Raw genomic sequence first — 27,782 nt, forward strand, 5'->3', positions numbered from 1 at the left:
TCATCGTCCAGACTTCTTCGACGTGGTGCCTTGCCTTCCAAATGGGGCGGAGTGTGTGTGTGTGTGGGGGGGTGACTACAATTCTCATCAACCCCAGCCAGCGTGATCAATGAAAGATGGGCGCTGTAATCCAACAACACCCAGAGGGCGTCGTCCTACTTGTAATGCCTGTGATTAGGGCAGCATCGCGCCCGTCCAGAGAGAAAGGAGCTCCGCTCCTTTCGAGCTCAGGCCGAACTTCGTGTGGAACATGCGATTTTGAAAAGCGTGTAGGGGCGCAGTCCCATGCATGTTCGGATCCTGTCCACGTCAGCCTTGCTGGCTGGGGGATGCTGGGAGTCGTAGGCCTTTCCGCTGTCCAAACATGCATAGGATCGCGCTCTGAACGTTCTTCCAAAAAGGCGCATCGTTTGTCATGTGAAGGCCAGGGTCTCGTTTTTGGCCCCCATACTGTTTCGTTTGGGGACCGGGGTCAGCGGGGCTGCTGCCGCCGCGTCGGGACTAGGCCAAAGTCCTGATTTTCCCTCACCCCACCATTGCGCATCGCTGGCGGCTGTCCTTTTCGCCCTAGGGGGGGGCGGAGACCAAAAATGGCGTCCAAGCCAGCCCGAATACCAGCTCTGTGTGAATCCCTGATCTTAAAAGTCGTAAACTGAAAATGGAAAAGTGATTTAGGGCGCAATCTTATGCATGTTGAGACAGACAAGAAGTCCCACGACTCCCAGCCCGCCCCCAGCATTTACCGCTTGTTAGGCGCCCTGGACGTTGAAAGCCTGGATTTTAAGAAGCCGCCCTATATATGAAAAAAAAATGTCCTCAAAAGGCTGTCGAAAAGCTTCCATTGAGCACGTGGGGTGCGCTGCATTCGAACCCACGACCGACGGAGACGTTTGAGGGGCGGGAGGGACGGCGGCACCACCGCCGCCTTCCCATTGGCTAAGCGCGAGATAACTGCGCGCGCAGGACAAGGCGATTTCTGTAGTGGAGGAAAACCGTTGGCGGACGAGCCTTTCGCCTCATTGGCTAAACTAGGCGGTGACTGACGGTATATCCACCCAATGGCAGGCCAGCAGCGGGTTTCCGCGCGCAGTTTGGGGCCGGTGACGGTTAGCCAGACCGGCGGCGGCGTCTGAGGAGACGCGGCGCTGGCAAAAGGGGCCGGTGGGTCTCTGCCGGCAGCGAGATGGCCGGCGGAGGAGGCTTCTACGCGCGAGCGGCGGGCTCCGGCGCAGACTCGCCGCCGCTCCTCAGCCTGAGGCGAAGGTCGAAGCACCAGGGGCCGGAGGAGGCGGTGAGGGGCGTGGCCAGCCAGCGGGAGGGGCGCGTCACGAAGGTGGGCGAGGCGATAGGGCGCCGGGGGCGTGGTCAGAATGCGGAGGAAGGGAGAGCGAGTAAGGGGGCGTGGTTAAAAGAATTCCCGGGGCTGGCGCCCTGCTTCAGTGCGCGGGCGCGTGCGTTGCGCTCTTTTAGCAGCGGCGTGGTAAGCGGAGGTTCGGGAGGCCCGCCTTCAGTCAGAGGAATACCCTGCCTTCCAGTCGTATTATCTTCAAAGCGACCTGCAGTAGATTTATAGCAATGCACATCCGCACGTATCCACCCCCCCATAACTCAGTAGCCCTTAGCCCCCTGGCCAGTGCATGGGGCCAGAGCATGCCCCCCTTCAGCTTTGGGACATAGGAATTATACCGAATCAGACCGTTGGTCCATCAGAGGCGGTATGCCTATGTGCACCATTTGCTGGGGAACACGAGCAGGGGGGCGCTAGCTCACACTTTGCCATTTTTGGTAGAGAGGCGGGGTACAAATAAATTGCACCCGTGTAATATTTGTGGGTTTCCTACAGGTGGCTAGTCAGCCACTGTGTGAACAGAATGCTGGATTGGATGGGCCCTTGGTCTGATCCAGCATAGCTCTTATGTTCCGAGCTCAGTACTGTCAACACTGACTGGCAGTGGCTCTCCAGGGCTTCAGGCAAGATTCCTTCCAAGTCCTACCCGGAGATGCTGGGGATTGAACTTGGGGCCTTTGGCATGCAAAGCAGGTGCTCTACCACTGAGCTATGATTCCTAGGCATCCAACAGTTGGAGTAGAGTTTTCTTCCTGGTAGAGAAGGGATAAGCAAGATCTTTTCAGCAGGTCTGTCTTTGGCTAATTGCCATGCTGTTCTTCCTGGGAGGCAGGGGGTGCAAAGGCTTTCACCAGGCCCTTGGTCTACTGGCCCATGGAAGAGACCAAAGAACTCTTCCTTTCAGCTCCACAGTCCCAAGATGACATAAGAATAGCCCTGCAAATGTTCTCCAGTAACTGGTGGTATACTGATTTTGAACATGGAGGTTGCAGATAGCCATCATGGCTAATGGCATCTATGCTTGAATACCAGGGAAAGCTTCAGGCGGAATTTCTGCTTGTTATGTAGCTGTTAAAGATGCGGGCATGAAAAATAATTGGCAACATACTAGAGGAGCGAGAGAGAGAGAGATGCTCCATTGACCACTGGGTGGGATGCAGACACTACCACTTCTCTTGCTCTCGTGGTGAGTGTATTTGGATACCATGTTGAGGGCAATGTCCTTTGGTGATCTGCCTGCTGGCCCAGTCAGAATGCTGACTGGGCCAGCAGTCAAGTGAAAGCTGATTTCATGCTTGGTAACTACTTGAGATCTCTCTTTGAAAGTCCACATTACACTGAGAAAACCTGGTTTATATATACTAACAGATCTTTCTCCTTTTTTCCTATCTGGGCAGGTTATGCTTGAGAAAGTGTTGGGAATAACTGCTCAGACCAGCAGTGGCTTAGCTTGTGACCCAAACACGGGGCGGATAGCATATCCAACAGGGTAAGTGCTTTGCTGTAGTGGGCATGGTTAGAAAACCAGTGAAACCATGCTCAGTAAAACAGATGATTCAAGCAAAGGAGTTGTGCCATTCGTTACAAGGGAAATGCAGAAGGAGAAGAAATATGGATGTTTGCCAATCTTGGGACGGGGGGAATGGCTTTGTGGTCTTAAATAGAGCTGGCGGTGAGACCGCTCCTTCAGGAGCCCTCCTTGGATCCAGAAGATCTGAAAAATTACAGGCTGGTTGCACAGATCCCTTTTCTGGGGAAGATCCTTGCTGACCAGATCCAAGCACGCTTGGATAAGACTGATTTTCTAGATTCATCTCAATCAGGGTTCAGGCCCAGTTTTGGTACTGAGATTGCCTTGGTTGCCCTGTATGATGACCTGTGTCAGGAGAGAGACGGGGAGTGTGTCCCTGTTGATAATCCTTGATCTTTCAGCAGTGTTCCAAACCATCGATAATGGTATCATTCTAGAGTGGCTTTCCAAGTTGGGGGCACTGCTTTGCAGTGGTTATGCTCCTACCTGGATGGTCATTTCCAGAGGGTGGTGCTTGGGGGGTATTGCTCGGCTCCACGGATCCTCCGGTGTGGTGTTCTGCAGGGGACAATTCAATCCTCTCTTGTTTAACATCTACATGAAACCACTGTGTGGGGCTATCCAGAGTTTTGGGGTGTGTTGTCATTGGTCTGCTGATGACGCGCAGCTCTGCTTCTTTTGATCTCAGGCAGATGTGGCAGTGGATTTGCTGAATCATTATCTGGCTTCAGTAATGGACTAGATGAGAGCTAATAAACTGGGGCTCAGTCCAGACAAGACTGAGACTCTGCTGGTGGGTGGTTCCTCTGGCCAGGTGGGAGAAGTGCAACCAGCTCTGGATGGGGTCACACTCCCCCTGAAGGAGCAGGTATACAGCTTGGGGGTACTCCTGGGTACATCATTGTCACTGGAAGTTCAGGTGGTCTCTGTGGCATGGAGTGCTTTCTACCAGCCTCGGTTGGCAGCTCAGTTGTGACCCTACCTAGATGGGGACAGCCAAGCATCAGTGGTCTATGCTCTGGTATCCTCTAGGTTAGACTACTGCAATATGATGAACGTTGGACTGCCCTTGAAGACGGTTCGGAAACTGCAACTAGTGCAGAATTCAGCAGTTGTTGACTGTGACTAGGTGATGTGAAGATATAAGGCCAGTTCTCGGTCACCTGCTGTTGTTGCCAATTTGCTTCCAGACCAATTCAAAATGCTAGTTTTGAACTATAAAGTCCTACATGGCTTGGGACCCCAATACCTTCAGCACCGCTTCAACCCGTATGAACCTACCCAGTTCCTGAGGTCACCTTCAGAGACCCTCTTCTCTGTGCCCCTCCCCCCACAAGAGAACTTTGGGGGGTGTCAGTTCAGGAATGGGCCTTTTCTGTGATAACCCCATGTTTATGCAACACTCTCACTGTCATCTTTTCGGCACCAGGCACAGATGTATTATTTTCCCAGGCATTAGTTATGGCCCAGTTGTTGTGGGCTGCCTTTGTGATGTTCATTCTAGGCTGTGAGCGGGGGTAGATCTTGTGTATTTGTGGATGAGCACTTTTCATATTGTATTGTTTTTAGATTATATTTGTATTTGTATTATTGTGCTGATTATGGTCTATAAAGATTCCCCTCCTGTTTTATTAATCGTGGATTTCTGTATTTTGTGTGAAAGTCTCTTTGAGACTGTTTTTTGCAGTGGGAAGCAACACATTAAATAAATAAATAAATAAATAAATAAAGCAAAAATACGGCAGCTAATTAGACCTTTAAGCAGAAGTTCTTAACACGCATCACAGCAGTCACCACTATCGGCATGCCTAGCCATCCAGTATCCCATTTCCAGTTGTGTTGTCTCAGAGCAGAGGACCTTGTGGCCTGTTCATATTGGCCTTGTTTGGACTTAACATCATACCATAGTTCAGTGCCACAGAAGCAAGCTTGGGCGGGCCTCAGGCTTGCCTCTTCCCCCTCCCCTTTCTTATTCTGGTACAGCTGCAAGCTGCATTTGGAACGATTTGCTCCCATTTTCAATTTGTCGCTTTATTTCAATTTATCAGTTTCTTGTTGTCTAAGCCAGGTACTGTGGTTCATGTTCACTATGATTTTATTTGAACAAGACAGGATTGTCAACCAATTTGAAATTGGCTTGTTTGGACAAACCATTGTTAAAACTAACCACAGTTTGTCCTGGTTCAGCCACCACAAACCACAGTTATTTTAAAACAAGAAGCAAATGCTTCTAATCTCCTCCTTGTGACCATGCTGGATGCTCATTCAGTCTCATTTATGTAGTAGTGCTAAACTATAGTTTAGTGTTGTGTTCGAACACAGCCATCATAGGACAAGCAGAGCAGCAACGTTGAACAGCTTTTCATATATGAATATTCCCCTCATCTGCCAACCTTTTTTCAGGCTCTAAATGTTAACCTCTCTCCCCTCCCCACCTTTTCAGTCAGGGGGAATCTTCCTCCTGTAAATATCTTGATCTTTCTTTCCAGGTGTGTGGTTGTGATTTTCAATCCTCAGAAGAATAAACAAAGGCATATCTTTAATACTTCTAGGTAATGTATATTTTAATGTCCTTATCACTTTTGATAGTTTGAGGGTTTTTTATTCGTAATGTTGCTACTTGGATGTAGGTTCTTGACAAAGTATGTGTGTGGCGCATTGAGAATGATTTTTCAGACAGCAGCACGTTGTATGTAGTGTGTAATCACTCAGTTTAGTGGTTTAAAGAAATTAAGTCTTAATTGGAAAAATAACATAAGCAAGTGCATGTGGTGGGAAATGACTTTTAAGTGCCACAAGAGGACTCTTTGTAGTTTCCTTTCTGTAAAGGCTAACAACTTAATTGTGGCCAACACTTTCTTGCCCGCTTTGTCAGAGGTGTGAAGCGATATTGCTTTATGCATTGGAAGAAGTGGGCTCTGGTCTACACCAGATTTTGCCACAATAAGGGCGCAATGATGTGCGTGTTCAGACAGAAAAAAAGTCCTACACCTCAGCATTCCCCAGCCAGCACTGCATAGGATTGCGCCTTAAACCTGTTAGTAATTAAGGTGTCACTCGCGTGGTTTTGCTACAGCAGACTAGCACGGCTATTCCTCTTGAATTCATTTTTATGGAGAGAGAAACTCCTTTTTTTCTTTTAGGAAAACACTGAGTGCTTTGTCATTCTCCCCTGATGGGAAATATATTGTAACTGGTGAGGTGAGTTCTTACAGGTTTTGTTATAAATCATGCAAACAGTACAAAAAATGTAAATTTTACTAGTCTAAAGATGCAATATTCTAATACATTTTTCAAGTCTATGTTTATCACTTGTAGCTTATTGCAATGCCTAATAACCCTTTAGTGAGAGGATCTACATCACAACCATATCAGTTCGGACCACCAGCCAGTAACTTCTTTCAGATTGCAGCAAAAGCCACGTAAGAAGGTGGCCATGTGGTCCTAAACCTGGCAGCCACATACTGTCACAAACCATTGAAATAAAAGATTAGTAATGGGACACCAGTTTAAGATGTAGATTCATAGTCTTACTCTGTTTTATGTTTTGAAAAAAAAACCCTGTTATCCTTGTGCTGAGTATTTCCAGTGTGCCTCCTTTCATGTTCCCAATGGTTTATCTCCTCTTCTCAGAGTCCACTGTAAAGAGGCATGGATTAAATGCAAAAGATTTGAGGCGTGGTTGATTTCCAGTCTCAGCTTTTAAAAAGAGTGCCAACGCTTAAGCTGGCCTGGAAGTCATGCCCTCTGATCTGAAAGTTCTCTCCCCGCATTGCTAGCTATAGTGAGCGAAAAGTGGTTTGCCCACCCTTTAAGGCTGCTGTTAGCTCAGCACTGGTTACTGTGGCTCAGACAAAACCCTGCACCAAGCACCGTTCTGGGTTTTCCTCCTACAGAACGGGCACAGGCCAGCAGTTCGAGTCTGGGATGTCGAAGAGAAGGCACAAGTGTCGGAGCTCCATGGCCACAACCATGGTGTGGCCTGCGTGGCATTCTCTCCCAATATGAAGTACCTTGTTTCAGTGGGGTATCCTCATGACATGGTTGTTAACGTATGGGACTGGAAGGTAAGAAAGTGCACTGCAGGTTCCATAGGCAAATAACTACTGCCACATCTGAGGGCAGAAGTGTTGTCTGGAACATGTCTTACTGGCAGGAGATGTGCAAGGACCCGGAAAGTACAAACTCTGCAGTGGGAGACTTTCATCTCCAAATATGAAGCACAGGATGACTTTCACAGCTGTGTGTGCTTATATTTATGCTATTCCAACAGGAGAAGATTGAAATGAGACATTTTTATGGGTTCTGTTCAAGATTACTCATGCCCTTTGTACACTTTACAAAAATTATTTTGTAAAATTAGGGAGCGCCTTCTCCCCTGCATCCTAGTCCGCCACCTAAGGTCCTTGGGGGGCTCTCTGCTGCGGCTGCCTAATGTGAGACTGGCAGCTGCACGCCAGAGGACCTTTTCCTTTGCCGCCCCTCAGTGGCGGGATGACCTGCCAGTTGAAAGGCGCCTGCTGACCTTGAAGGTTTTTAAGCAGCCATTAAAAACTATTAGTCCAGCAGGCCCTCCCTGCTGAGAACTCTTGTTCCTTTGCTGACTCTTGCATACTGTTTTTAAACTGCGTTGTTTTATTGTTGGATTTTAAAAAAAATGTTTTTAGTTCAAAGTTGTTTTTAGTTATATGTTGTTTGTATATACTGTCTGTATGCTTTTATTTGAATGGTTTTTTAACTTTGTATATTGTATTTTAATGTTTTAACTTTTGTAAACCACCCAGAGAGCTTCAGCTATGGGGCGGTATAGAAATGTAATAAATAATAATAAATGATAATAATTGGTGAGTGTTTATTTTCGGTCTTGCAGAAGGACACACTAATTGCATCCAACAAAGTGTCTTGCAAGGTCATGACCATCTCCTTTTCAGAGGACAGCTACTTTGTTACCGTTGGCCACCGCCATGTAAAGTTCTGGTTCTTGGATGTATCGAGGGAAGTAAAGGTAAATCTCAGTAATTCGGGTCAGAGAGGACAAAAGAAAAGGAACTTTTCAAAGTAGCTTCCGGGGTATATTAAGTGAACTGGCTCCATGGTGATTCTTGTCCTTTTCCTTAGTCATTAATTTTTCTTTTATCTACCAGAAGCCCTTCTCAGCCCATTAAAGGTTTTGTTTTTTTTTACGCAACTGTACAGACCAACCCAACGCCTCCCGGCCTAATATTCTCAGAGTTCAAACAAAGCTCTCAGATTCCATATTTAAACATCTCTTTGCACCCTCGCTATTGTGACTATGGCCACAGTTGTCTCACGGACTATTGTAAGACTTTAAGAAGTAAATGCATCATCCCATCAGGTTTTCCTTCTGTTGGAAAAAGTAAAACAAGAATCCTGAGGATATTGAGCAGTTTCTTTGCATTTTCTGAAGTCCTCAAGAGAAATCGTTGTTAGCCTGCACTATTTTTTCATGCAAAACAGAGGCCGTCTTAAACCTAGATCGTATGCTCATTACAGATTAAAGAGACAGTTCCTCTGGTCGGTCGCTCTGGACTCCTTGGAGAGCTTCACAACAATATCTTCTGTGGGGTAGCCTGTGGGCGGGGCAAAATGTCAGGCAGCACCTTCTGCATTTCTTATTCTGGGCTCCTCTGCCAATTTAATGAGAGGCGAGTGCTGGAAAAATGGATTGACCTGAAGGTAAGAGTGCCTCTCCATGAGCCGCTTTTGTTCCTGGTAGAGCTGCTGAAGAAGTGACTCCTGCTTCTTTGAGATCTAACTGGACACATACACATGCTCTTCCCTTTAGGTATCTCTTGCCAACTGCATTTGCGTCAGTGAAGAATTTATTTTCTGTGGTTGTGCTAATGGAACTGTGCGGATCTTCAACACACATAACTTGCATTACCTCACAGACTTGCCAAAGCCTCACTACTTGGGCATCGACATTGCTGGTGAAGAAATGCTGAGGTACAAAGCTCTGAGAGACAACAGGCTGGGGAGTTTGGCTAGAAAATGCCCAGGCACCCTGTTGGGCAGAGCCTAATGCTTTGGTGCTGGCGCATGGGAATGTCCAGTTTTCCTAGCCTGCCTGTGAACCTTTGGCATGAAAGCTGGTCTGTTGGGTTGGGTGCTGTTTATGGTTGTGTTTTTAATAATTATGTTTTACTGGTTGTTTTAATTAAGTTTTTATTTTAAACGTTGGATTTTATTCTTAACCAGCTTGAGCACTATTCCCTTGATAGAAAGGAAGGGTATAAATCAAACCAATAAACTCTGCAAAAAGGAAACATCGTTCTGTTTAGGCCATTGGTTACCAGCTGTGCTGGAATGGGTGGTCCTTGAAGAACAGTTTCAGCACAAGGCTACGTTCCTGTGGCGTTTAATTTTTCCTGTGCTCTTCTCTCACGTTTGGGGTGACCCTGGGCTTTGGAGCATGTGTGTGTTTGCTAAAACAAGCAATAACAGTGCAATCCTAAGCATGTTTAGACAGAAAAAAGTCCTACAACTCTGATCATTCCCCAGAGTGATTCCCTAGGCTTTTTTCTGTCTAGAAAAAGACATTCCCTAGGCTTTTTTCTGTTTAGACATGTATAGGGTTGCCCGCTTAATGTTGTTGGAAGGCATCACTTGTAAGCAGGCTGTTGCTCTGCCTCCTGCAGCAAGATTGGGGGGCTTCATGGCTGGAGTACCGACTGTCACAGCTACATGCAGACCAGCTCATGAATCAGGGCTGTGTGGCAAGGTGACAGGGGCAGGGCCAGCTGCGATGCTTGGGGACAGGTAGACACTTTGGTCATCATTCCATAACAAATATATCTGTATGTGGCTCTTTATTTTGTTTTTGTATTTGCATCTTAAGTACTTACTTGAGTCCTCTGCAGTTTTTTTTAGCATAGGCTTGTAAAAAGAAGCTCAGTGTTTTGGCTTTTGGGGCTGGGTAACCAGAAGAATACTTCTTTTTCCCCTTTGGTGTTTTCAAGGCGGCCAGATGCCCCCTACCCAGACACAATTGCCTTGGCTTTTGATCCCTGCCATCACTGGCTCTCCTGCGTATACAAGGACCACAGTATGTACATCTGGGATGTAAAGAACACCGGCCAAGCTTGGAAAGTGTGGTCTGACCTCTTCCACAGCTCGTTTGTGTGGAATGTCGAGGTGAGGAGATGCCTCTGTTTGGAAATGGCGTGAAAGCTCAACCTGCTTTTCTATAAATGGACTGGCCTGGACCTGGGTGTCTTTCACCAGCAAGGCTCTGTCTTGGAGTTCCCCGTTCCTGGTATTAGTTGCCCCTTGCTCTTGAAAGCTGATGCCTTGAGGTTCCTTTTGATTGTGTTGTCAAGAGAGTGGAACACCCCCAGCATGGGGACAAAAGAAACTAGGTCTGTCATACCTCTTTGGATTATGTGTCTTGATTTTTTTTCTATTTCCTCTCCTGTTCTGTGTATATATGTCTTAGGTTTATCCTGAGTTCGAAGACAATCAAGGCTGTTTGCCTCCAGGATCATTTCTAACGTGTTCATCGGACAACACTATACGTTTCTGGAACTTGGAAGATAGCATGCAAGTGGATTTTCAGAAGAATGTCTACAGTGATGTAAGCTTCAAGGCTTTATGTTATGATGCCAGATTAGCCCCCACAGTTGATTTACACCTGTGGGGGTGGGGTGGGGGGTATGTTGAGTCTACTTCAAGGTCCGGAAGCCTTTGCTGAAGCAATTCCCTCCTGATCCGTTACAAATTGGCCCCATTATTATCCATTTTATGGGTTTTCTTTTAGTATAATGCACGTATATTTTTCCTTACTCTTTAAAGAACTTGCTGAAGGTTGTGTATGTGGAAAAAAACACCCAGCATTTGCAAGATTCAGCCAATTTGCCAGATAGAGTTGAAAATGCCAGTTACCTTGATGTGAAATCTGGTGTCCGTGTGATGCAAGTTAGCCCTGACGGGCAGCATTTGGCCTCTGGTGACAGAGCTGGAAATTTGAGGTGGGTCTTGGGCATGTCCCTCTACTTCCATGGTGTTTCAGTCAGCGGTCGATCTAATTCCGCCTTCTTCAAGTGGCTCCCAAACATTTCAAAACTAAAAAGGGGAGAGTCACTGACGCACGTACAAGCAGGGGAGAAACTGTTCTTAAATTTATTTATGCCGAATGCATTTCGAAACAAAATTCCTTCTTTGGGGACAATTTATGGTTCTCACAGCAACCTGGAAATGTTACCTGTTGTGGCTTTCTCCTTTATTGAATCAAAAAAAGCCATGAGAGCTCTTCTTTGCAGGCTGCTGGTAAGAACATTGTCCCTGAAGAAGGAATTTTATTCTGAAATGCATTGGGCATAAATAAATAATTCACTCTGGTAGTTTGAGAACAGTCTCTCCCCTGCTTATTCCCAAACATTTTAGTAAGGAGGAAGGAGATCTTCAGATGCAATTCTGCCTTTGTTTGTGATTCAGATGTCTCTTTCAACACATGGACTGGGAAAAGAGCCTCCCTTTGACCTTCATTCTGCGTTCTGGGGGTGGTGTGTGTGTGTGTGCTGTCCTTGGATGAAGGGCAGGATGAAATAATGTAGCAATTGTATTCAGAATTCTTTAAAATCATGAATTCAAGTGGTCGAGTGACTATCCATTTGTTAGGGAAATAGGGCCACCCAAAAACATGGTAGTGGATTCTATATACTCTGGGAACTCACTGACTGGGTTTAGATGAGCTGCAGCACGCATGGGTGTCACTTTGCATATGCAGCCCTGGCTCGGGGATTGTCGTATCATGCGAACCTGGCGAGTGTGGGTTATGCAAGGGTTAATCAACTCTCACATAACCCTAAAATAGATCATGGGTTATGTGAGGGTTCAAAATGGTGGCTACATGCACCACAGCCTCACTGTGGATTAAATAACCCATGGTGGGGCTGTCATGTTGTACAAACAGCCCACTAGCTATGCAGAAATATATTAAGTTTGTAAATTAAGAGAGAGAATAAAAAACAGCCTGCAAGCTTCCAGCACGTATGGAGTTTATTTATTTATTACATTTCTCTACTGTCCCATAGCCAAAGCTCTCTGGGCAGTTTACAGAACGAATGTTGGGGTGTCCATTGAGAAGTGGAGAGAGAAAAAAACTGGAGGGGAGAAGAAATGGGTATTAGTTTGCTCAAAACCTTGACAGCTTTTAATAAACATCCTGGAGGGTTATGGAGGGATTAGTGCCATAAGGTTAAGCTCTTCTCATTGCACTATGTAGAGATGTTGCAAGGGGAAGGAAAACAAAAAAGGACACCTTTTCCCCCATTTCCAGCCCCAAACCTGAATTCTCTGCTGCTGTATAGGATAGCAGGGGAAAGCCTCAAAAGGTTGAGAAAGAAAAGTGTCCTACCTCTTCTCCTGCCCTGGTGAGGCCTGAACAAGGCTTCTGTTCCAGGCTGGCTGGAGCTCTGAACAGGAGCATTGCCTTTTGGGAGTAGGGGATACATTGCAACCTTAGTTGTAAGTCCCACTTGTTTGTCAGGATGCTAAATTCTGTACCCAGTACCAGATTGTACATTTTTGTATCATCATAGCATCAATTTAGCAAAGGCTGTGTGTGTGTTCAATACCCACAGCTGATCAATGCAACAACCCATCCCAGAAGCAGCTCAACATTTGGGAATGCTGTTAAACTCTCGCTAGCGTAGCTATGGATTTGTAGCATCACAGGCATTGGGCCTGTAATCTGCTAGCTTGCTTACCAACCTTTGCAAGCGTATGTCTTCTAGAGCAGAAAGTTATAAAAATGTGTTTTTCTCTTACAGGATACATGAGCTAAAGTTTATGGACGAGGTGATGAAAGTTGAAGCCCATGATGCAGAAGTTCTCTGCTTAGAATATTCTAAGCCAGAAACTGGTAAATTTTCAAATAATCTGAAGATTTTATAGTTGACATTATACGCCAGGGTGTGTGTCTATGTAATTATACACATATACTTATACACCCTCTCTCACAATCCCATCTCTTAAGTATTGAGGGGGGATATTGAGGACTGTTCTGTAGTTGAATCGCTGTAAACCCCTTTGAAACCAATTCACAGTTCAGTGTCCTTTCTGCTGTCTGTAGGGGTGGCTCTGCTAGCTTCAGCAAGCCGCGACAGGCTGATTCACGTGCTAAATGTGGGGCAAAATTATAAACTAGAGCAGACATTGGATGACCATTCCTCGGCCATAACAGCTGTGAAGTTCACCGGTAAGTCTGCATTAACTATTCATATTTCTGGGAAACATCCCGCCATTTTAAAAGTCTTGGCTGTTGGGGAAGACAGTTTCTCTCCTTAGATTGTGAATGCAGTTGAATGATTGATGATGCTTAACAGAAATAGTGTCAGACATTATTTTGAGCCCCTTTAAAGTCTTGCCTGCTTCAGTTGGAGAATTAAAATTTGTGTTCCGTTTCTGTGCTTCTGCATAACTCCAGTTGTTTCAGTTGGTTTCCACGGGGATTTTTCTTTATGGTGTTCTTAATATTTTATTGGGAGCCACTTGGATAATATATTTGAAGGGCAGGGTATAAATCTAAATAATAAATAAAAGATAAATATTACAGTGTTCTTCTATCAGACTTCATTTCCCCACTGTCATTCTTTTCTGCAGGAAATGGAGACATTCAGATGATTAGCTGTGGAGCTGACAAAAGCATCTATTTTCGCAGCGCGCAAAAGGTTCTTATAATCAGTTTGCAGAATTTTCCATCACAGGATGTGGTGATGGCCACTAGCATTAGGCTGATTTTAAAAGGGGATTGGACGAATTCAGGGAGGATAGTTCTGTCAAACAGCTATTAGCCGTTATAATGAGACCTAACCTCCATGTTCAGGCTATGGAATGCCAATTGCTGGGGGTGAGGTGGGGGTGGGGGTGCTGTTATCTTCATGCTCTGCTGATCTGATCCTGCAGGACAGCTTGCGTGTTCTTAGGGAAACTTGAAGAGCTTGTCTTCCTCCATCCAAAGGTCTGTTTTGCTAACCGACACAAGGGTCCCTTCCCCTTTTGTATCCAGATGATAGCGCTTTACACATTCATCTACCCATATGCTGTAGGAACTTGCTGCAGCTGGCTTAAATGCTGCGGGGACAAAATTCCCCCACCATTTCAGAGCCTTGTTGGATTGGTTCCCCCTCCAGGTTGCAGACGGAATTAACTTCATCAGAACGCACCATGTCGCTGAGAAAACAACCTTGTACGACATGGACATTGATATAACCCAGAAGTATGTCGCTGTGGCCTGTCAGGACAGAAATGTCAGGTAAACCATTCTATAATTTCCTGACAGTGCACAGCATTTGCAAGTACCCAGTTTGCACCTTGGAAGTGCAGAATTCTAGGTTTTCCACATCTTGAGAATTGAAAGAAAAGAACAGCCCTTTGCCTGACATATTCCTCCCCACAACCTTCATTCTTTCTGGCTTAATCCACATCAGTGCTGTTCTGCAGGATCTACATGTCAATCCTATTTTCTCAGTAATCAGATGCACCAAGCAATCCTGTACACCAATTATGCCAGAGTGGAGAGAAGCACTGCCTCTGTATCCTACACGGAAAATACGAAAATGGTGTAGCTGTGCCCCCAGCCTGTCTACACCATGGCAGACGTGCTCCCAGCACCTCTGGCGACGCCATCAAGGTCCACCCATCACGAACGGTGCTGGCAGGGATGCCCGCATGTCCCCCCCATGCAAAGGAAGCCAGTGGACTCACGGCGTCAGGGACACATCCCCAGCACACATCCCTGCGCTCCAGCCCCAGAGCCCGCCCCCAGGCCCTCAGCCCCAGCAGCATAACCAGCTATTGCTGGTCCCCAGGCCTCCCTACAGTCAGGAGTTCGGATCCCCTTCTGCTCCTCACAATCACTGGCTTGGAGCACAACATGCCAAGAGAAGGAAGGGGAGCCTACTCCTCCAGCACTCACATAGCTCTCTGGTCAGGATGCCTGCAGGGAGCATGTGTAGCCCTTGCAGGACAAGGGTTCAAGGCCCACCCACGGCAGGGAAGACGCTTGCACTGAGCATCTGAGGGAAGGGAGGGTCCAGGACAGGCAATAGAGGGGCTCCCAGGCTCGCACTGAATGCATCAACCTCCGGAGGCTCAGTGCATAGGGCATGGGGTCAGGAAGCAGCAGGTGGGAGTTTGAGCCCCACAAGGGGGAGAGGGGAGAACAGGCCTGGTCCCCTAGAAACCACATTAGGGAAAAGGGGGGAGCTTCGGGGACTTGAGCCCAGGCTACGAACAGCCAGAGCAGTTCCCTAACCCCTCAGCCACAGCAGCAGGGAGGAATCTGATACATACAGGGGCATTTGACTCCCCTGAAAGAGACAGGCATGTGTGGTTGCCAGCCATCACCCCAGCAGGGCTCCCCTGCCTTGGACAGTGGGTTGACAGATAGCAGGGTAGCAGGTCCAGTGTGCCTTATGACACACGTCTGTGGTAGGAACACATCCAGCTGCCTGGTCACTGTCTGGGCCATGCGAGGGTGCAGGGTCCTGCCTGACATAAGTAGGTTGTCAACCCTACAAAGGAACAGCTGAGGGCATCTTATTCACTGCTGCTGGTCCTGGGGTGGGCTTCCCCCTTGGCTTGCATAGAAGTGAGAGGGGGATGGATCCTTCTCCTGGGAGAGAGTGGCCTGGGGAGAGTGAGAGGAGAGGCCCGGAGTAATGAGCAGTTGGAGGACATGGTCTCTCAACCTGGATGCACTGTGGGTGTTTGAGAGAAGAGGGAGCAGTGCCACCTGGGTGTAACCCCCCGCCCCATCTCGTCCTGGGGAGGGGTTGGGGGAATTGCACTGATTGTGCATATTCTCTCCTCATCTTTTCTTGTGGGGCATTGTGCGATCCTGTACATGTGGCGACAGTGTGTTCCCTGTCATGCATCCAGGCTGTGACCCTGCCAGGCAAAGGTGCTCATGAGTATTTGGCCACCAGTGGCAATGGTTGGAGCAGAGCGCCTGGCCTTCACCAGCAAAATTTACCTGCATGTGGGGGCAAGTGCTTCCCCTGTGTTTGGGGAGACCTCTTCCTGCTGTTGGGGGCAGGGGCAAGGAAGAGTGTTGAAGCAATACAGTTCAGACAAGAAACAGTGCTCGCATACGGCAAAGGGGATGGCGGGGGGCGGGGCGGGGAGAGAGACGGGAGACAGCTGCAGTTCTGTTTTGTATCATGGTTTCCCTCTTCCATTGCTTATCTGCAATGATGGGAGGGGAGTTTCTTGCCCTAGCTCCAGGGATGGTGTAAAGCTGTTCTGTTAGTAGGGGAGTGGACACAGTCTGGAGGAATGTAGCACATGACATTAGTCCTTGTGCTGCCCCCTGCGCCATTAAAATTCCGCCCCGTTTTAGCCATTGCACCAGCATATCTATCACGGCGGCAGCGTATGCTATGTTCCACCCATGTAGTGGGGCTTCCACAAATCCTGTTGCTGGTGTAAATTGACAATAGGATGATGCTTATGTAGAAGGCCTCCTCAGAGATTGTGCCCACAGATTTAACACATTTATGCAAATTAAGCACATGGCACGAGCACTGTGCATTTAAAGTGCATATATTTCCCAGAGCAAATATAGCTCTGCTGCTTGCACAATGAAACTGCTTTCCACAGCTCAAAGACTTGTATGCACACCGTAAAAGCCCAGTACCAAAGGGCTCCTCTTCAGCTAACAAGCCATTGCACACATGAAACGTAACTTCACGACCTTCCTCCAGGGTATACAACACTGTCACTGGGAAGCAGAAGTGGTGCTACAAAGGCTCACAAGGTGAAGATGGATCTCTCCTGAAGGTAAACGAGTAACATTGAAAAACTGCATGTGGAAACATGGCTTTCCCCGTGCGAAACCAGTGATTGGTTGCTGCCCAGGATTGGACACACGTGCCCTGGAGCATGGCTTCATGTCTGGAAGAGCTTTTGGTTCCTACAAAATGGCTTGGGGGAAATGCCAAGCGCCTCTTTCATTTCTCTGAGAACCATTGTTTAACCAAACGCAAAGTATGTTTGAGGGAGTGACGCCTCCTGTCTCTAATCCCTAATCTCTAATAGGTCCAGTTGGATCCTTCTGGAACATTCCTGGCCACCAGTTGCTCTGACAAGAGCATTTCCATTATTGACTTCCACTCTGGAGAGTGTGTTGCCAAAATGTTTGGACATTCAGGTTTGTTTGGCAGTGTTGCTATCTTTCAGTTCAGTTAATCTCCAAGAGCATATCTCTTGTCTCCCTTTGCCTCCTCTCACTTACTCTCACTATAAACTTGCATGCTAATTATGAGGCAAATTCCAGGAAATATTTCCTTGAAGAGCAAGAAAAAGGCCAAAATTCTGGAAGGCCCATTCATCTCCCCGTGAGATTGGCTTCGTGTGCAAAGAATGTCTAGTAAGTTTATGTGGCCATGTCATGTATGTGACTCATTGACATTTTGGTTCTGAGGTGCAACGTTTTGCAGCTCTCGGTCTCTAACACATGATAGAGGTATACAAAATTATGTATAGTGTGGAGAAAGTGGACAGGGAGACATTTTTCTCCCTCATAATACTAGAAGCCATTGGGGTCCTCCCATGAAGCTGATTGGCGGGAGATTCAGGACAGATAAAAGGAAGTCCTTCACACAGCGCAGAGTCGAACTATGAATTTGCTACCACAAGATGTAGCAATGTCCACCAATTTGGAAGGCTGTAAAAAAGGACTAGACAAATCCATGGAAGAAGAGGCTATCTAGGGCTACTAGTCCTGATGCCTCTGTGCTACCTCCAGTATCAGAGGCAGTCTGCCTATGTACACCAGTGGCTGGGGAACATGGGCAAGAGGGTGCTGATGCACTCCTGTCCCGCTGTGGGTTTCCCATTGACAACTGATGGGCCACTGTGTGAAGAGAACGCTGGACGAGATGGATCCTCGGTCGGATCCAGCAGGGCTCAGTGTTCTTATTAGTGGACAGTTAAGGCTGGAAGAGAGTCACCCTACTGGCATCTAGTTGTGCTGGTTCAGCTGGGCGGTTCTACTGCCACAAACAGGTGCATGGAAGTCTCTGCCCCCTTGTCACGTAGCGCGCTTGTGGGCGGCTGCTGAGGGAACTAGACTATCAGGCTGTTGGGATCTTGGCTTTCCCCTTCCTACTGCAGTCATTAGTCTCTGCTGCTGAGTTGTTTCACCTACTTGGGATGGGAGGCACGATCGGATCAGAGCCTCTGAGTATCCAAGGGAAGGACTTGCTTACCCACAGTTCAGACTTATCCAGCCTCTGGCAGGAGCTTGTTCACCATCCAAAACCTGAGAGCTTTTTAATCTCAATTTCTGTTTTTTCCCCCTTCTACCAGTTTCTTCCTAACACCTTTATTTTGTCATGCTATGGTTGGCTTATAGCAGGAATCTTCCTCACGTTTAGATTCCCCTCACCCCTTCTCCTGTCGGTCTTGACAAGAAGGCCAGCAACGTCCATTTTCCTCCCATGTGCTTTAATGAGGGAACACTTCGGCCTGCTTCTGTTCCCCAGCAGATGAGTGAGGTTGAAACCGCTTTGCAGCTGCTGACCACGAGTGTGAGTGTGCCTTCTTGTGAGTAGGCACTTCTTAAATGTTTAGATTTTAATTTGAAGTGGTGGTCAGAGTTTAAATACTTAGGTTACCGAATTATTGCAGCCTGCTGCTTCTGAAAAGGGAGGTTCCATTTAGCCTTTATGGCTAATAGCCATCTGATAGTCCTCCTCTTCCATGAATTTGTCTAATCGCTTTTTAAAGCCATCCATGTTAGCAGCCATCACTACACCTTGTGGCAGCAAATTCAGTAACATTGTGTGAAGGACTTTTCTCTGCCGTGAACGTACTAGGAATTGATTTCACTGGATGATCCCAAGTGCTAGTATCTAATAAAAGCCCTAGGATAGGGGGTAGGGTAACGCAGGACCCTTGGGCCTTCTCTGCAGCCCCCCAAGCTGCCACCTCCGAATTGCTGCTGAATTTTGGTGGCAAGAAAAAAAGGCACATTTTCACTTTTTAAAAAGTGCACAGAAATCGCGCGCCTTGTTTTACTGCACATTCAAACTCCCCAGTGACTTCCAGGAGCGCAGTTATACATTAAAACATGATGTATGTTCCCTGTGCACCTGATTTAAAGGGGGAAAAAGACATCTTGCTGCTGCCAATTTAGGCAGTGGCAATTTCAGTGGCGGCAGAGCATGACCCTCGGTTAGTTCCTGGGGTTGTAAATTGGCCCCTGGACCTTCAGAAGTTGCCCATCCCTTCTCTAGAATGAGAGAGACATGTGCAGGCTGGTTTCAGTTGGCACTGAAGGAAAGATACTTTGAGCCTGTGCAAAGATCCATTATATAAATAGGAGTAATAAAACTAATACAAAATAGTAATTGATTAAAACTAATCAAGCAGAGCAACGCAACGACCGATTCATCTTCTTATTGCAGAAGTTGTTACAGGAATGAAATTCACCTTTGACTGCAAACACTTGATCACTGTCTCGGGAGACAGGTGAGCAACTTGAACTGTAAAAGATGCTTATGTAACTTCAAAATTTCTGAGATGTCAACCCCTTACAAAATGGCACGAAAATGAGATAATTTGTTGTCCATATGGCAGTCAGCCACCTTAAGGGAAGGGCGTTCTGATAGGACTTCCAAGCATGTGTGGCATTTTCAGCAACAGGCAGGTAAGAGCAGCAAACACACCAGAGACATGGCAAGGACTGCATTTTAATGGCACCCTTCCCTCTCTTCAGTTGTATCTTTATATGGCATCTTAGCCCTGAAATTACCACCTGCATGAAACAGCACGTGAGGGAACTTGATCAGGTCCAAGAGCAGAAGAAAGCCAGGGAATGCACTTGGTCTCATCAGGTCAGGTACTGAAACAATCTTAGCCTCGTGGTCTTGGAATGATATTTTTCACTCCTGCTGGAAAAAGGACCCCTCTAACTATAATCTTCTTCAGGCGGCAGACCTACATTGCTGTGCCAAGCGGAAAGCCCCCCTGTGATTCTGAACCCCTGCCTGGTTATGACACAGAGGAGGAGGAGGAAGAGGAGAGAGAAGAGGAAGAAACCTCTCTTCAGACACCCACTAAAGATGACCTCGATATAGGTATGGAGACACTCCGCACTTCCCAAGGAACTGTAAACATGGAGGGAGTGGGACCAGGGCTGGAGGTGAGCGTGGTTTGGACAGAAACCACAACGAATCTGGAACATCCCAAATCTCCACCCTGCTTAAATGCTCGTAGGTGTGGCCTCTGTAGCACATGGTTAGGCAACCTTTTTGGGTTGTGGGCACATTTGGAAGTTTGAGAAACTGTCCTGAGCACCAGCACAAAATGGCTGCCATGGGAGGCGTTGCAAAGGACAAGTAACCTGCGCAAAGGACGACGTACAAGGCAGAGGTGGGGTCTGAGCCCCAACACACTAAACAACTCCTCTGAGCCCACAGTTTTCAGCACCAAGAGAAACCTATTAGTGTTTTTAAAAAAAAATTAAGTGAGAGGGGAAGGGCACCTCGGTGGGCACCAGGAAAGGTGTTCAGCAGTGCATTGGTGCCCACTGGAACCACATTGCCTGCCCCTGCTATAGCATCTATCTTACGTTTTTGTAAAGGTCTTTTTACTCTTGCCCCCTCGCACCCATAACATTCCTTCTAAAATTTTGTTGAAAGAAAAGTAGTTGCATCATATGAATCAGAAATGCCCAGAATCTCTCCTTTGCTTTACTTTTTTAAAAAGATCTCCTTTCTAGTCATTATTTATTTATTTATTACATTTCTGTACTGCAAAATAGCCCAAGCTCTCTGTTGTGGTTTCTGGAACTTAGTAGGCAAAGCTTCCATGACCCAATTCTGCTTAAAACTATTTCTCTGCTGCTTTAATTATTAAATGTGTTAAAGGGGGGATTTCTTGTTTTTGTTACCTTCCTGTATGAAATGTTTAACCATGTGCTATCAGCTGCTCATTTTAGTGTGTGTGTGTGTGTGTGTGTGTGTGTATGTGTGTTTCTCCTGCTGTTATCCAGCTCCTGCTTGTGTCCTCACCAATGGCAAACTACCAATGTGGGCAAAGAGACTGGTGAGTAATATGTTATAACAGAGTTCTCAAATATATGGCTGAGGTGCAAAGTCCCGGGAAGTGAAGCCACCCCTGTGCACGCGCACTCTGTCCTCTGTTGACCGTAATTGAAATCAAGTATCACATTGGCATCAACTTAAACCACGGCTAAGATTAAGGGTTCCCTCTGAATTCCAGTCAGTGTTAACTGTAGTTAACTTTGGTGTTTTACCACAGTTCAGGCAGGGGGCAGGAATTGGCGCCCCAAAAGCAAGAGGATGAGGGAAGGAGCGCTAATCCCACAGTTAACAGTTAAGTGCATTATGGGTGCGCCAGTCCCTAGAGTATGGGTGCATGGATATTGGGGACGACAAAGTGTAGGTCTGCACAGGTGGGAGTGAGAGCTGATACACCTGGTCCTGAAGAAAGGCAAGTTTTCCTCCTTAGGCTATCCATAATAATACCACTGGATGCCTACAACTGTGGTCTGTGTTCCAAGTGTATGTGAGTATATTTGAATGTCAATCTATGCAGAAGCCATACAAATGTAGCGGAAGTCTTGGCTGGTTGCTTTCCAGAAAACTGACCCACAATCAACGCTTCATGATTATTTCTCTTTACTGGTGTTTTTTAACCCCTACACATGAGTGGTATGAAAAATAAATGTCCACTAAATTTTTCTCTCCCCCCCCCCCCCCAATTAGCTTGGAGAGGCAGATAATTCAGACAGTGCTGCCTTTAACTCAAGGGTGAGTTATCAGCCACAAGGACGATGGGCAGAACGTGCTGACAAAGAGCCAATCAAAACCATATTGGATGCAGACCTTAATTACTTCACCCCAATGAAAAACAGCAGCGTGAATGATGTTGAGTTGGAGCCGCAGAATCTGGAACAACTGCTGCTGGAGGTGAGAAATGCTTGCTTGCTACAAGGGGCTTAAGCGAAGCTGCTAACTCCATTGCAGAGAGCAATCGCTGCTCCCCGCTCCCCGCCCCCCCCCCCCCCCCAAGAAACAGACCTCATGTTCTCTGGCCAGGGACAGAAGCTCAGGGAATCGCCTAAGGACTCGTTTTTAGTGGTGGGATTTATCTCTGGAGCATATGAACTGGTGTCTTTGAGCACATATAGAGTTCCTTTTTGGTTGTGGAGGGTGGGACTTCCAGATCAGCTTGTGGGGCTCTGGTTCATTTCAGCGGGGCTTACACAGGAAGGCCTTCTGGTGGCCCGCTGGAGCAGAACGGCCTCTCTTCCACTCCGCAGCTTCTAATAGCACCCAAACCGGGCCACCGAGGAAGCCGCCCTGCCTGACCTCGGAGACTTTGGCATGTGAGGAACTGGTTGCCTGGTTTTCCTCAAGGTGGCGAGACAGTTCCCCAGGCAGCTGGCACGATTTCCAAGCGTACGATTCGCACTGGAGAGATGAACTGATGGGAGCAGGGATGCAGGAGCTTCCCTGGATTCCTCTGGTGGGAAGGCTTGGCCTCCCCTGCTGCCCACATCCCTGCTGCTATCTTTGATCTCAAATCGGGGGTAATGGTGGGGATGCGGGCAGCAGGGGCGTTGGCCGGTGCTGGGAGAAGCAGCCCCTCTTCCCGGCGCGTAACAAGTCTTTGCGCAGCGCATGTTCGCCCCAGCCGAGGATTGAGCCCATGCCGGGGGGAGGGGCACTCCTCCCAGTGCTGGCCGAGTCCTTTTACGCAGTGCTTGGTGCAGAGAAGGCGGGTGCAGTTTGTGTCAGGCATGTGGGACCTCCTTGGGTACCCCAAGGGAGCAGGGCTCAGCCGCCGAGACCTGCCCACTGGGGGGACACCACCCACCCTCGTTATCTCCAATCTGAGGTAGCAGCAGGGATGCGGGGGACTTGGCTGATGCTGGGGGCGGGGGCAGCCACTTGTCCCTGCGCAAGCTGAATGACTTTGCGCAGCGTGCAGCACCCTAGGCCACGGACTCAGCTGGCACTCCTTCCCTCTCTCAGCACCGAGAAAGGCAAGTGGGGTGTGTGTGGCATCATTGGGCGCGGCCATGCCCACTGAAGTCATCTGGCCTGCAGAGGGCCGGCAGGGGGGCAGTTTGGCTCCTACCTGACTATAGTTCTGTGCCCTTGGATTATTTTATTTTTATTCATTTATTTACTCCATTTCTATACTGCCCAATAGCTGAAGGTCTCTGGGCAGTTCACAACAATTCAAACCAGAAAATACTCATAAAATACAATATAAAATGTAAAGGTTAAAACTACAGTTTAAAAGTACAAACCAAAATAAAACCCAGCAGCAATGCAGAGATTTAAAATGCAATACCAGATTTAAAGCAATAGAACTGAAGGACCGAAATGCTGGCAAAATAAAAAAGATCAGAGCTTGTGACGTGCCAGTTACAATCTGTCAATCTGTTCTGGAACCTATTTTGTATCCCTTGAGTTCTGGCTCTGGGGTATCTGTACTTTCCATCTTTTTTGCAGTCTCTCCTTCAGTTGCCTTAATATCTGAGGGCAAAAAATGAGAATGAATTTCATTTTGTGAAGAAAGTAGTTGGATCTTTTGTTTCTCTTGCAGTCTGAGAGCTCCCCTGGCAACATCCTTGAAGACTTCAGACAGCCAGATTTGTTTTCTGAAGATGAGGCGGCTCAAGAGCTCGAAGCCAGCGGTAGCAGCCTGCAGGACACGCAGACTGGCCACAGCCCATCTGTGGGAGAGAGGTTAGTCCCTGCTGAATGCTCAGGGCTGCAGCCCGGCACATATTTGCCTGGAAGGATGTTCCGCTGAACTCTGTGGACTTAATGCTGAGTAAACATGTTTAGGGTTGAGCTGCAAGAGTGACTGGTGGGCCCAGACCACAGAGGAGCTGTTCTATAGAAGCCTTGTTGCTTGTTGCGATTGATCTGGTTTAGATTTGACTGTAGCAGTCCTAAGGGTGAACCTCTTAATTGTCTTGACCAGCTGAATCCTCACACCTCAACATTTGAAATAAGGCTGAACTGATGAACAAACACTTTTTCAAGAAGCACTTTCATCTGTTTTTAAAGGAACTACATGAAGGAGTTGCCCCTTCAGCCAGTTTTTCAGAAGGACGCCGATAATACAAGAGAGAAGTCGCCAGATAAAATATACTCTGTGACTTCCCTGGGTTCTGAGGCTTCTGCTTTTGGTCACCAGCAGGAAGGTAAGCTTCTGAAAGATGTCTCGCTAATCCCCCCAGTCCCTCTCGCATGTACCCAGGGCCCTTTGGTTTCTTTGGTGCTGAAGCTGCAGAAAAGCTTGCACCCCTCCGTTGGCCATTTCCCCGAGGATTCCTGCAGGTTTCATCAGTGGTCAGTGAAGCATAAGGGTCAGACCTGACCCCTGATCCCCTGCAGCGTGTGCGCGAGGGCGACTGGCCTTCTGCACCAGAGAGAGGATGATGTGCGTGCTGGCTGCAGCTTGTCTCTCTTGGCCCCTCCCTTTCCTCAAGCCCCAAACTGGGCAGTGGGGTGGGGGGCAGGAGGAAGGGAGTCTGTTGGCAGAATTGTCTTAGTTTAATTCTAATGATGACCCTGAAGGATGAAGGTGAAGAATGGATTTTTACAGGACTGGGATGTGGCAGTTTGCCCAGCCAGTTTTGACAGAACAGGCACGCAGTGGCCAGAAGGAAAGGAAGGCAGAAGGCAAGACATTTAGAACCTGTCATTTGGGAGGTTGGGTAAGAGCGGTGGGAACAGAACTCAGAAGCTGGCCCAGCACCCAAAATTAGTTTGTAGTCTATAGCCTGAGTTGACCTCTGAGACTCTCTCCCCCCCGCCCCGCCCCCCGGCTTTGTGCAATCTGCCGTTAGACCAAGCGTTTCTTCTTTCAGAGGCAGAAGCAGAAATGACTGACCTAAATGAGAACTTCCAGCAAAGCAACTCTTTGCCCCAGACCCCTGAGCAAGAGAAATACCTCAAGCATCACTTTGAGACACTGGCCAGTGCCCATGCTGAAGGTAACACATGAGCACATCACAAGGCAAATAGTGGCAATTTGTGAAGGAGCTGTCCAGTGGCTCTTTTTATTCATTGCGTTTGGACTCCTGCTAAGGCCATTGCTACTCGAGTGGCTGATTCGATGTCATTTGCCCTGGAGGGGACGGCATTCACTTTCCAGCTACTGCCGCCTGGTAGTTTGCCATTGTGAATAGGCCTCAACTCACCTACGAATGAAAGGGCAACATGCGCCCTGCCCATGTCAAGATCACTGTTCCAGTTTCTCCACGCCTGGCTGAGCCTTTTCAAGAACAAAGCTGCTGAGAACTCAGCAAAGTGCTCTCTCCTTCTCCCTCTCCCCCCCCTTTTTGAATGCAGAAAAGTTTGATAGTTGCATAAAGGACCTGAAGCCACCAGAAGATGAGGATGAAGAGGGCACATTGTTCCTGCACCCTCGCCTGAGCATTTCTGCTAGATTTCTCTCTCGCTGCCAAAAAAACAGCAGGTTGGGCAAGATTTATAAAAATAACTTTCCATCCATGAATAAAGAAATGTAATCTGAAAACCTGCACTGAGGTTATGCTCCTTTTGCACAGGTTTGCTGCCGCCTTTCTTCCAAGGGTCTGTCAGGCTGCACAGGCTACTGCTGCAGCTGAGCAGGGCAAGGAGGAGAGTCTGTTATCCAGCGAGCCCAAGAAACCAGAGGCAAGTTGACCCTACTGAGTCGCGAATGAGCTCTTGGGTTCAGCTGTTTTATTTTGCATCCTGGAAGTTAAGTGTTTTAACTCCAAGCCTGGAACTCATTCTGCAAAGATAGGCTGGGGCCATAACTCAGTGGCAGAGCACGTGCTTCACATGCAGAAGGCCCCAGGGTCATTTCCTGGAGTCTGCAATGAAGGATCTCTGACAGCAGCAGCACTGGCAGTGAGTGACACCTCTCAGCCTGAGACCCTGGCGAGCAACTGTAAATCAGAATAGACAAAACTGGGCTGGGTAGACGAATGATCTGACTTGGTGTGAGGCAGCTTTGTATGCAGATGTCATCTCAGAGTTGTTAGTGCGGCGCTCCCATAACATTTCAGGGTGGGAGAGACGCCTCTGCATTACCAGTTTTCCTACAGTGGATGAAGGGTATCCTCCATCTACTGCAGAAAATGAACGTATCATGATAAATATCCAATGTTCCTTTTTAAATTATTTCATACCAGTTTAACTCTCATGGCTTTCCCCCAAAATCTGTGGGAGTTACCTTTTTTTTTTTAAAGTCCTGAGACATCTTGTATTACATCTCCCTGCTGAAATGCCTGAATACCCAACTCAGGGAACTAGTACACATCCAGTGGTGGGATATGCATTTTGTGAACCTGAAAGGGACTGAGAGAGTGTTCTTTGACACCTTCAGTACATTTAAAACGAACACTTAGAAAGCCTGCAATTTGATTTCTAACTGTCTGTAAAATAACTGCTTGTAGAAACCCTCAGCAGAAGCTCACTCAGATTTGAAGGAAAAGCTTGATGCTAAAACATGCAGTGTGTCAGGTAAGAAACTTGATTAGAATGTTGGATTTGTGGCTGCTATCCAATTCTTTTATTCGGATAAAAATCTAGTGCTGCAAGGGATGGATTTGACTTTCTAATCATCCCAGTAACAGAAATGCAAGTTGTAACTCTTTCAGTGCCCTTTTGAGTCTGAAATAATGCAGTAGTTTGCATTTCTGCTTTGTTTGCTTTGTCTCCTTTCTCCACCTCTGGTAAGACTCCAAATGTGGACATCTTTTTTCCCCTTTCTGTTCTCAGAAGCACAGGTTCTTGTCAAAAACTTTGAAATGAACCTGCAACCTTTGTGCACCAAATTTCAAGAGACTTTGCAACTTTACGACAAGGTAAGATGTAAGGCAAGCAGCAACATATAATTACTAAATGGGGGAAAAAGACTAAGTCTGGGTTTTTCAATCCAAATACATCCTCGATCCTTTTTGTTGTTGTTGTTGCTGTGATTGGCCTGCCATGTCTCCAGGAGGAGCTTTAATGTTGGGTTGTTGGATGCTGCTGTCCCCATGGCTGTGCAAATGCTTTTTCCTTCTTGGTTCTCCTGGAGTGAGGGTGATCCTTGGCTGCCCTGCACAGCACAGTGGTGGTCATGAGTACTAGCATTTCCATAGATTTGTGGTTATGAAAGGGTTCATACTTTGCTACACAGGTGACATCCTGCAGTTACTCAACTGAGGAGGAGCGCCTCCATATAAAGAACAAGCTGGTTAGTACTTTCTGTTGGATGAAAAATGAACTCGATTCCAGAGGCATAAAGAATAACATGGATGTGGCTACAAGCACAGACGGTCCATCCCCCTGGCTCAAGCATCTTCAGGACAGTGAGACCTGCTCTCTCCTGAAACATTACTCCGACTCGCTGCTGAATATGGTCCAAAAGAAGCTGGAGGAAACTAACAAAGTGGACATTGCCTGAACTGCCTTGGGCCGTGACTGTCTCGTCACCCCCTCCCCCGCCCAAATTTTATTGCACTGCTGCACGTGAGAAAACATGGACATTAATTTCTGTGTAACTCCTGAGGAGTTGGCTGTTCTTAGAAATAATAGATTAGTGTTTTACCTGTAGCATTTTTTTTTTGCTTCCAGGGGGAAAGTTCGAAATTTTACACACAAATACTGACAAGTTCGGGGTTTGTTTTTTGGCATTTTCAAGTAGCCTCTTATGAAAAGCATTCTTTATAAGAATGAGTTAAGGGAGAGGAGCAGATGAAAGCCATATAGGTGTTCAGAAATTTTCCCATGGTGCTTTTTTGTGTTTGTGTTGGAAACACACTGCTTTATGACCGTTGTTTTTAAATGTTTACTGTTTTTTCTAGGTTCTGAAAACAATAAAATTTGGTCATTGAACTTTAAAAGGGGT

At 47.2% G+C, this 27,782-nt stretch overlaps 1 protein-coding gene across 4 annotated transcripts; it reads left to right on the top strand.

Moving 5' to 3' along the window:
- The first annotated feature begins 3 nt into the window (after positions 1–3).
- On the top strand, positions 4–27,782 carry WDR62 (WD repeat domain 62). Of its 4 annotated transcripts, none has more exons than XM_084814736.1 (30): positions 4–53; positions 2,746–2,837; positions 5,369–5,431; positions 6,023–6,080; positions 6,776–6,946; positions 7,750–7,884; positions 8,394–8,576; positions 8,686–8,846; positions 9,860–10,034; positions 10,336–10,473; positions 10,692–10,867; positions 12,671–12,762; positions 12,973–13,098; positions 13,503–13,570; positions 14,033–14,154; positions 16,607–16,682; positions 16,941–17,052; positions 19,313–19,376; positions 19,624–19,746; positions 19,836–19,984; positions 20,902–20,954; positions 21,638–21,841; positions 23,490–23,632; positions 23,960–24,096; positions 24,766–24,891; positions 25,250–25,376; positions 25,468–25,576; positions 26,344–26,410; positions 26,669–26,754; positions 27,072–27,782. In XM_084814736.1, exons 1-30 carry the CDS (start codon positions 42–44, stop codon positions 27,336–27,338), a joined length of 3,615 nt encoding a protein of 1,204 aa, XP_084670862.1. In that variant the 5' UTR covers positions 4–41; the 3' UTR covers positions 27,339–27,782. The 4 variants fall into 4 exon arrangements, with proteins under 4 accessions (XP_084670862.1, XP_084670860.1, XP_084670861.1 ...); XM_084814734.1 differs by lacking the exon at positions 4–53 and adding an exon at positions 958–1,333; XM_084814735.1 differs by lacking the exon at positions 4–53 and adding an exon at positions 962–1,291.

Source organism: Heloderma suspectum, chromosome 10 (genome assembly GCF_057233095.1).
Source record: "Heloderma suspectum isolate Gila_16-S chromosome 10, 16-S_ref, whole genome shotgun sequence".
Lineage (NCBI taxonomy): Eukaryota > Metazoa > Chordata > Lepidosauria > Squamata > Helodermatidae > Heloderma > Heloderma suspectum.

Excerpts from the sequence above, each read along its gene's own strand:
- WDR62 (XM_084814734.1), top strand. The coding sequence starts at position 1,184 with ATGGCCGGCGGAGGAGGCTTCTACGCGCGAGCGGCGGGCTCCGGCGCA. Across the intron at positions 24,892-25,249 it reads GGCCAGTGCCCATGCTGAAG|AAAAGTTTGATAGTTGCATA; the intron begins GTAACACATGAG and ends TTTTGAATGCAG. Across the intron at positions 25,377-25,467 it reads CGCTGCCAAAAAAACAGCAG|GTTTGCTGCCGCCTTTCTTC; the intron begins GTTGGGCAAGAT and ends CCTTTTGCACAG.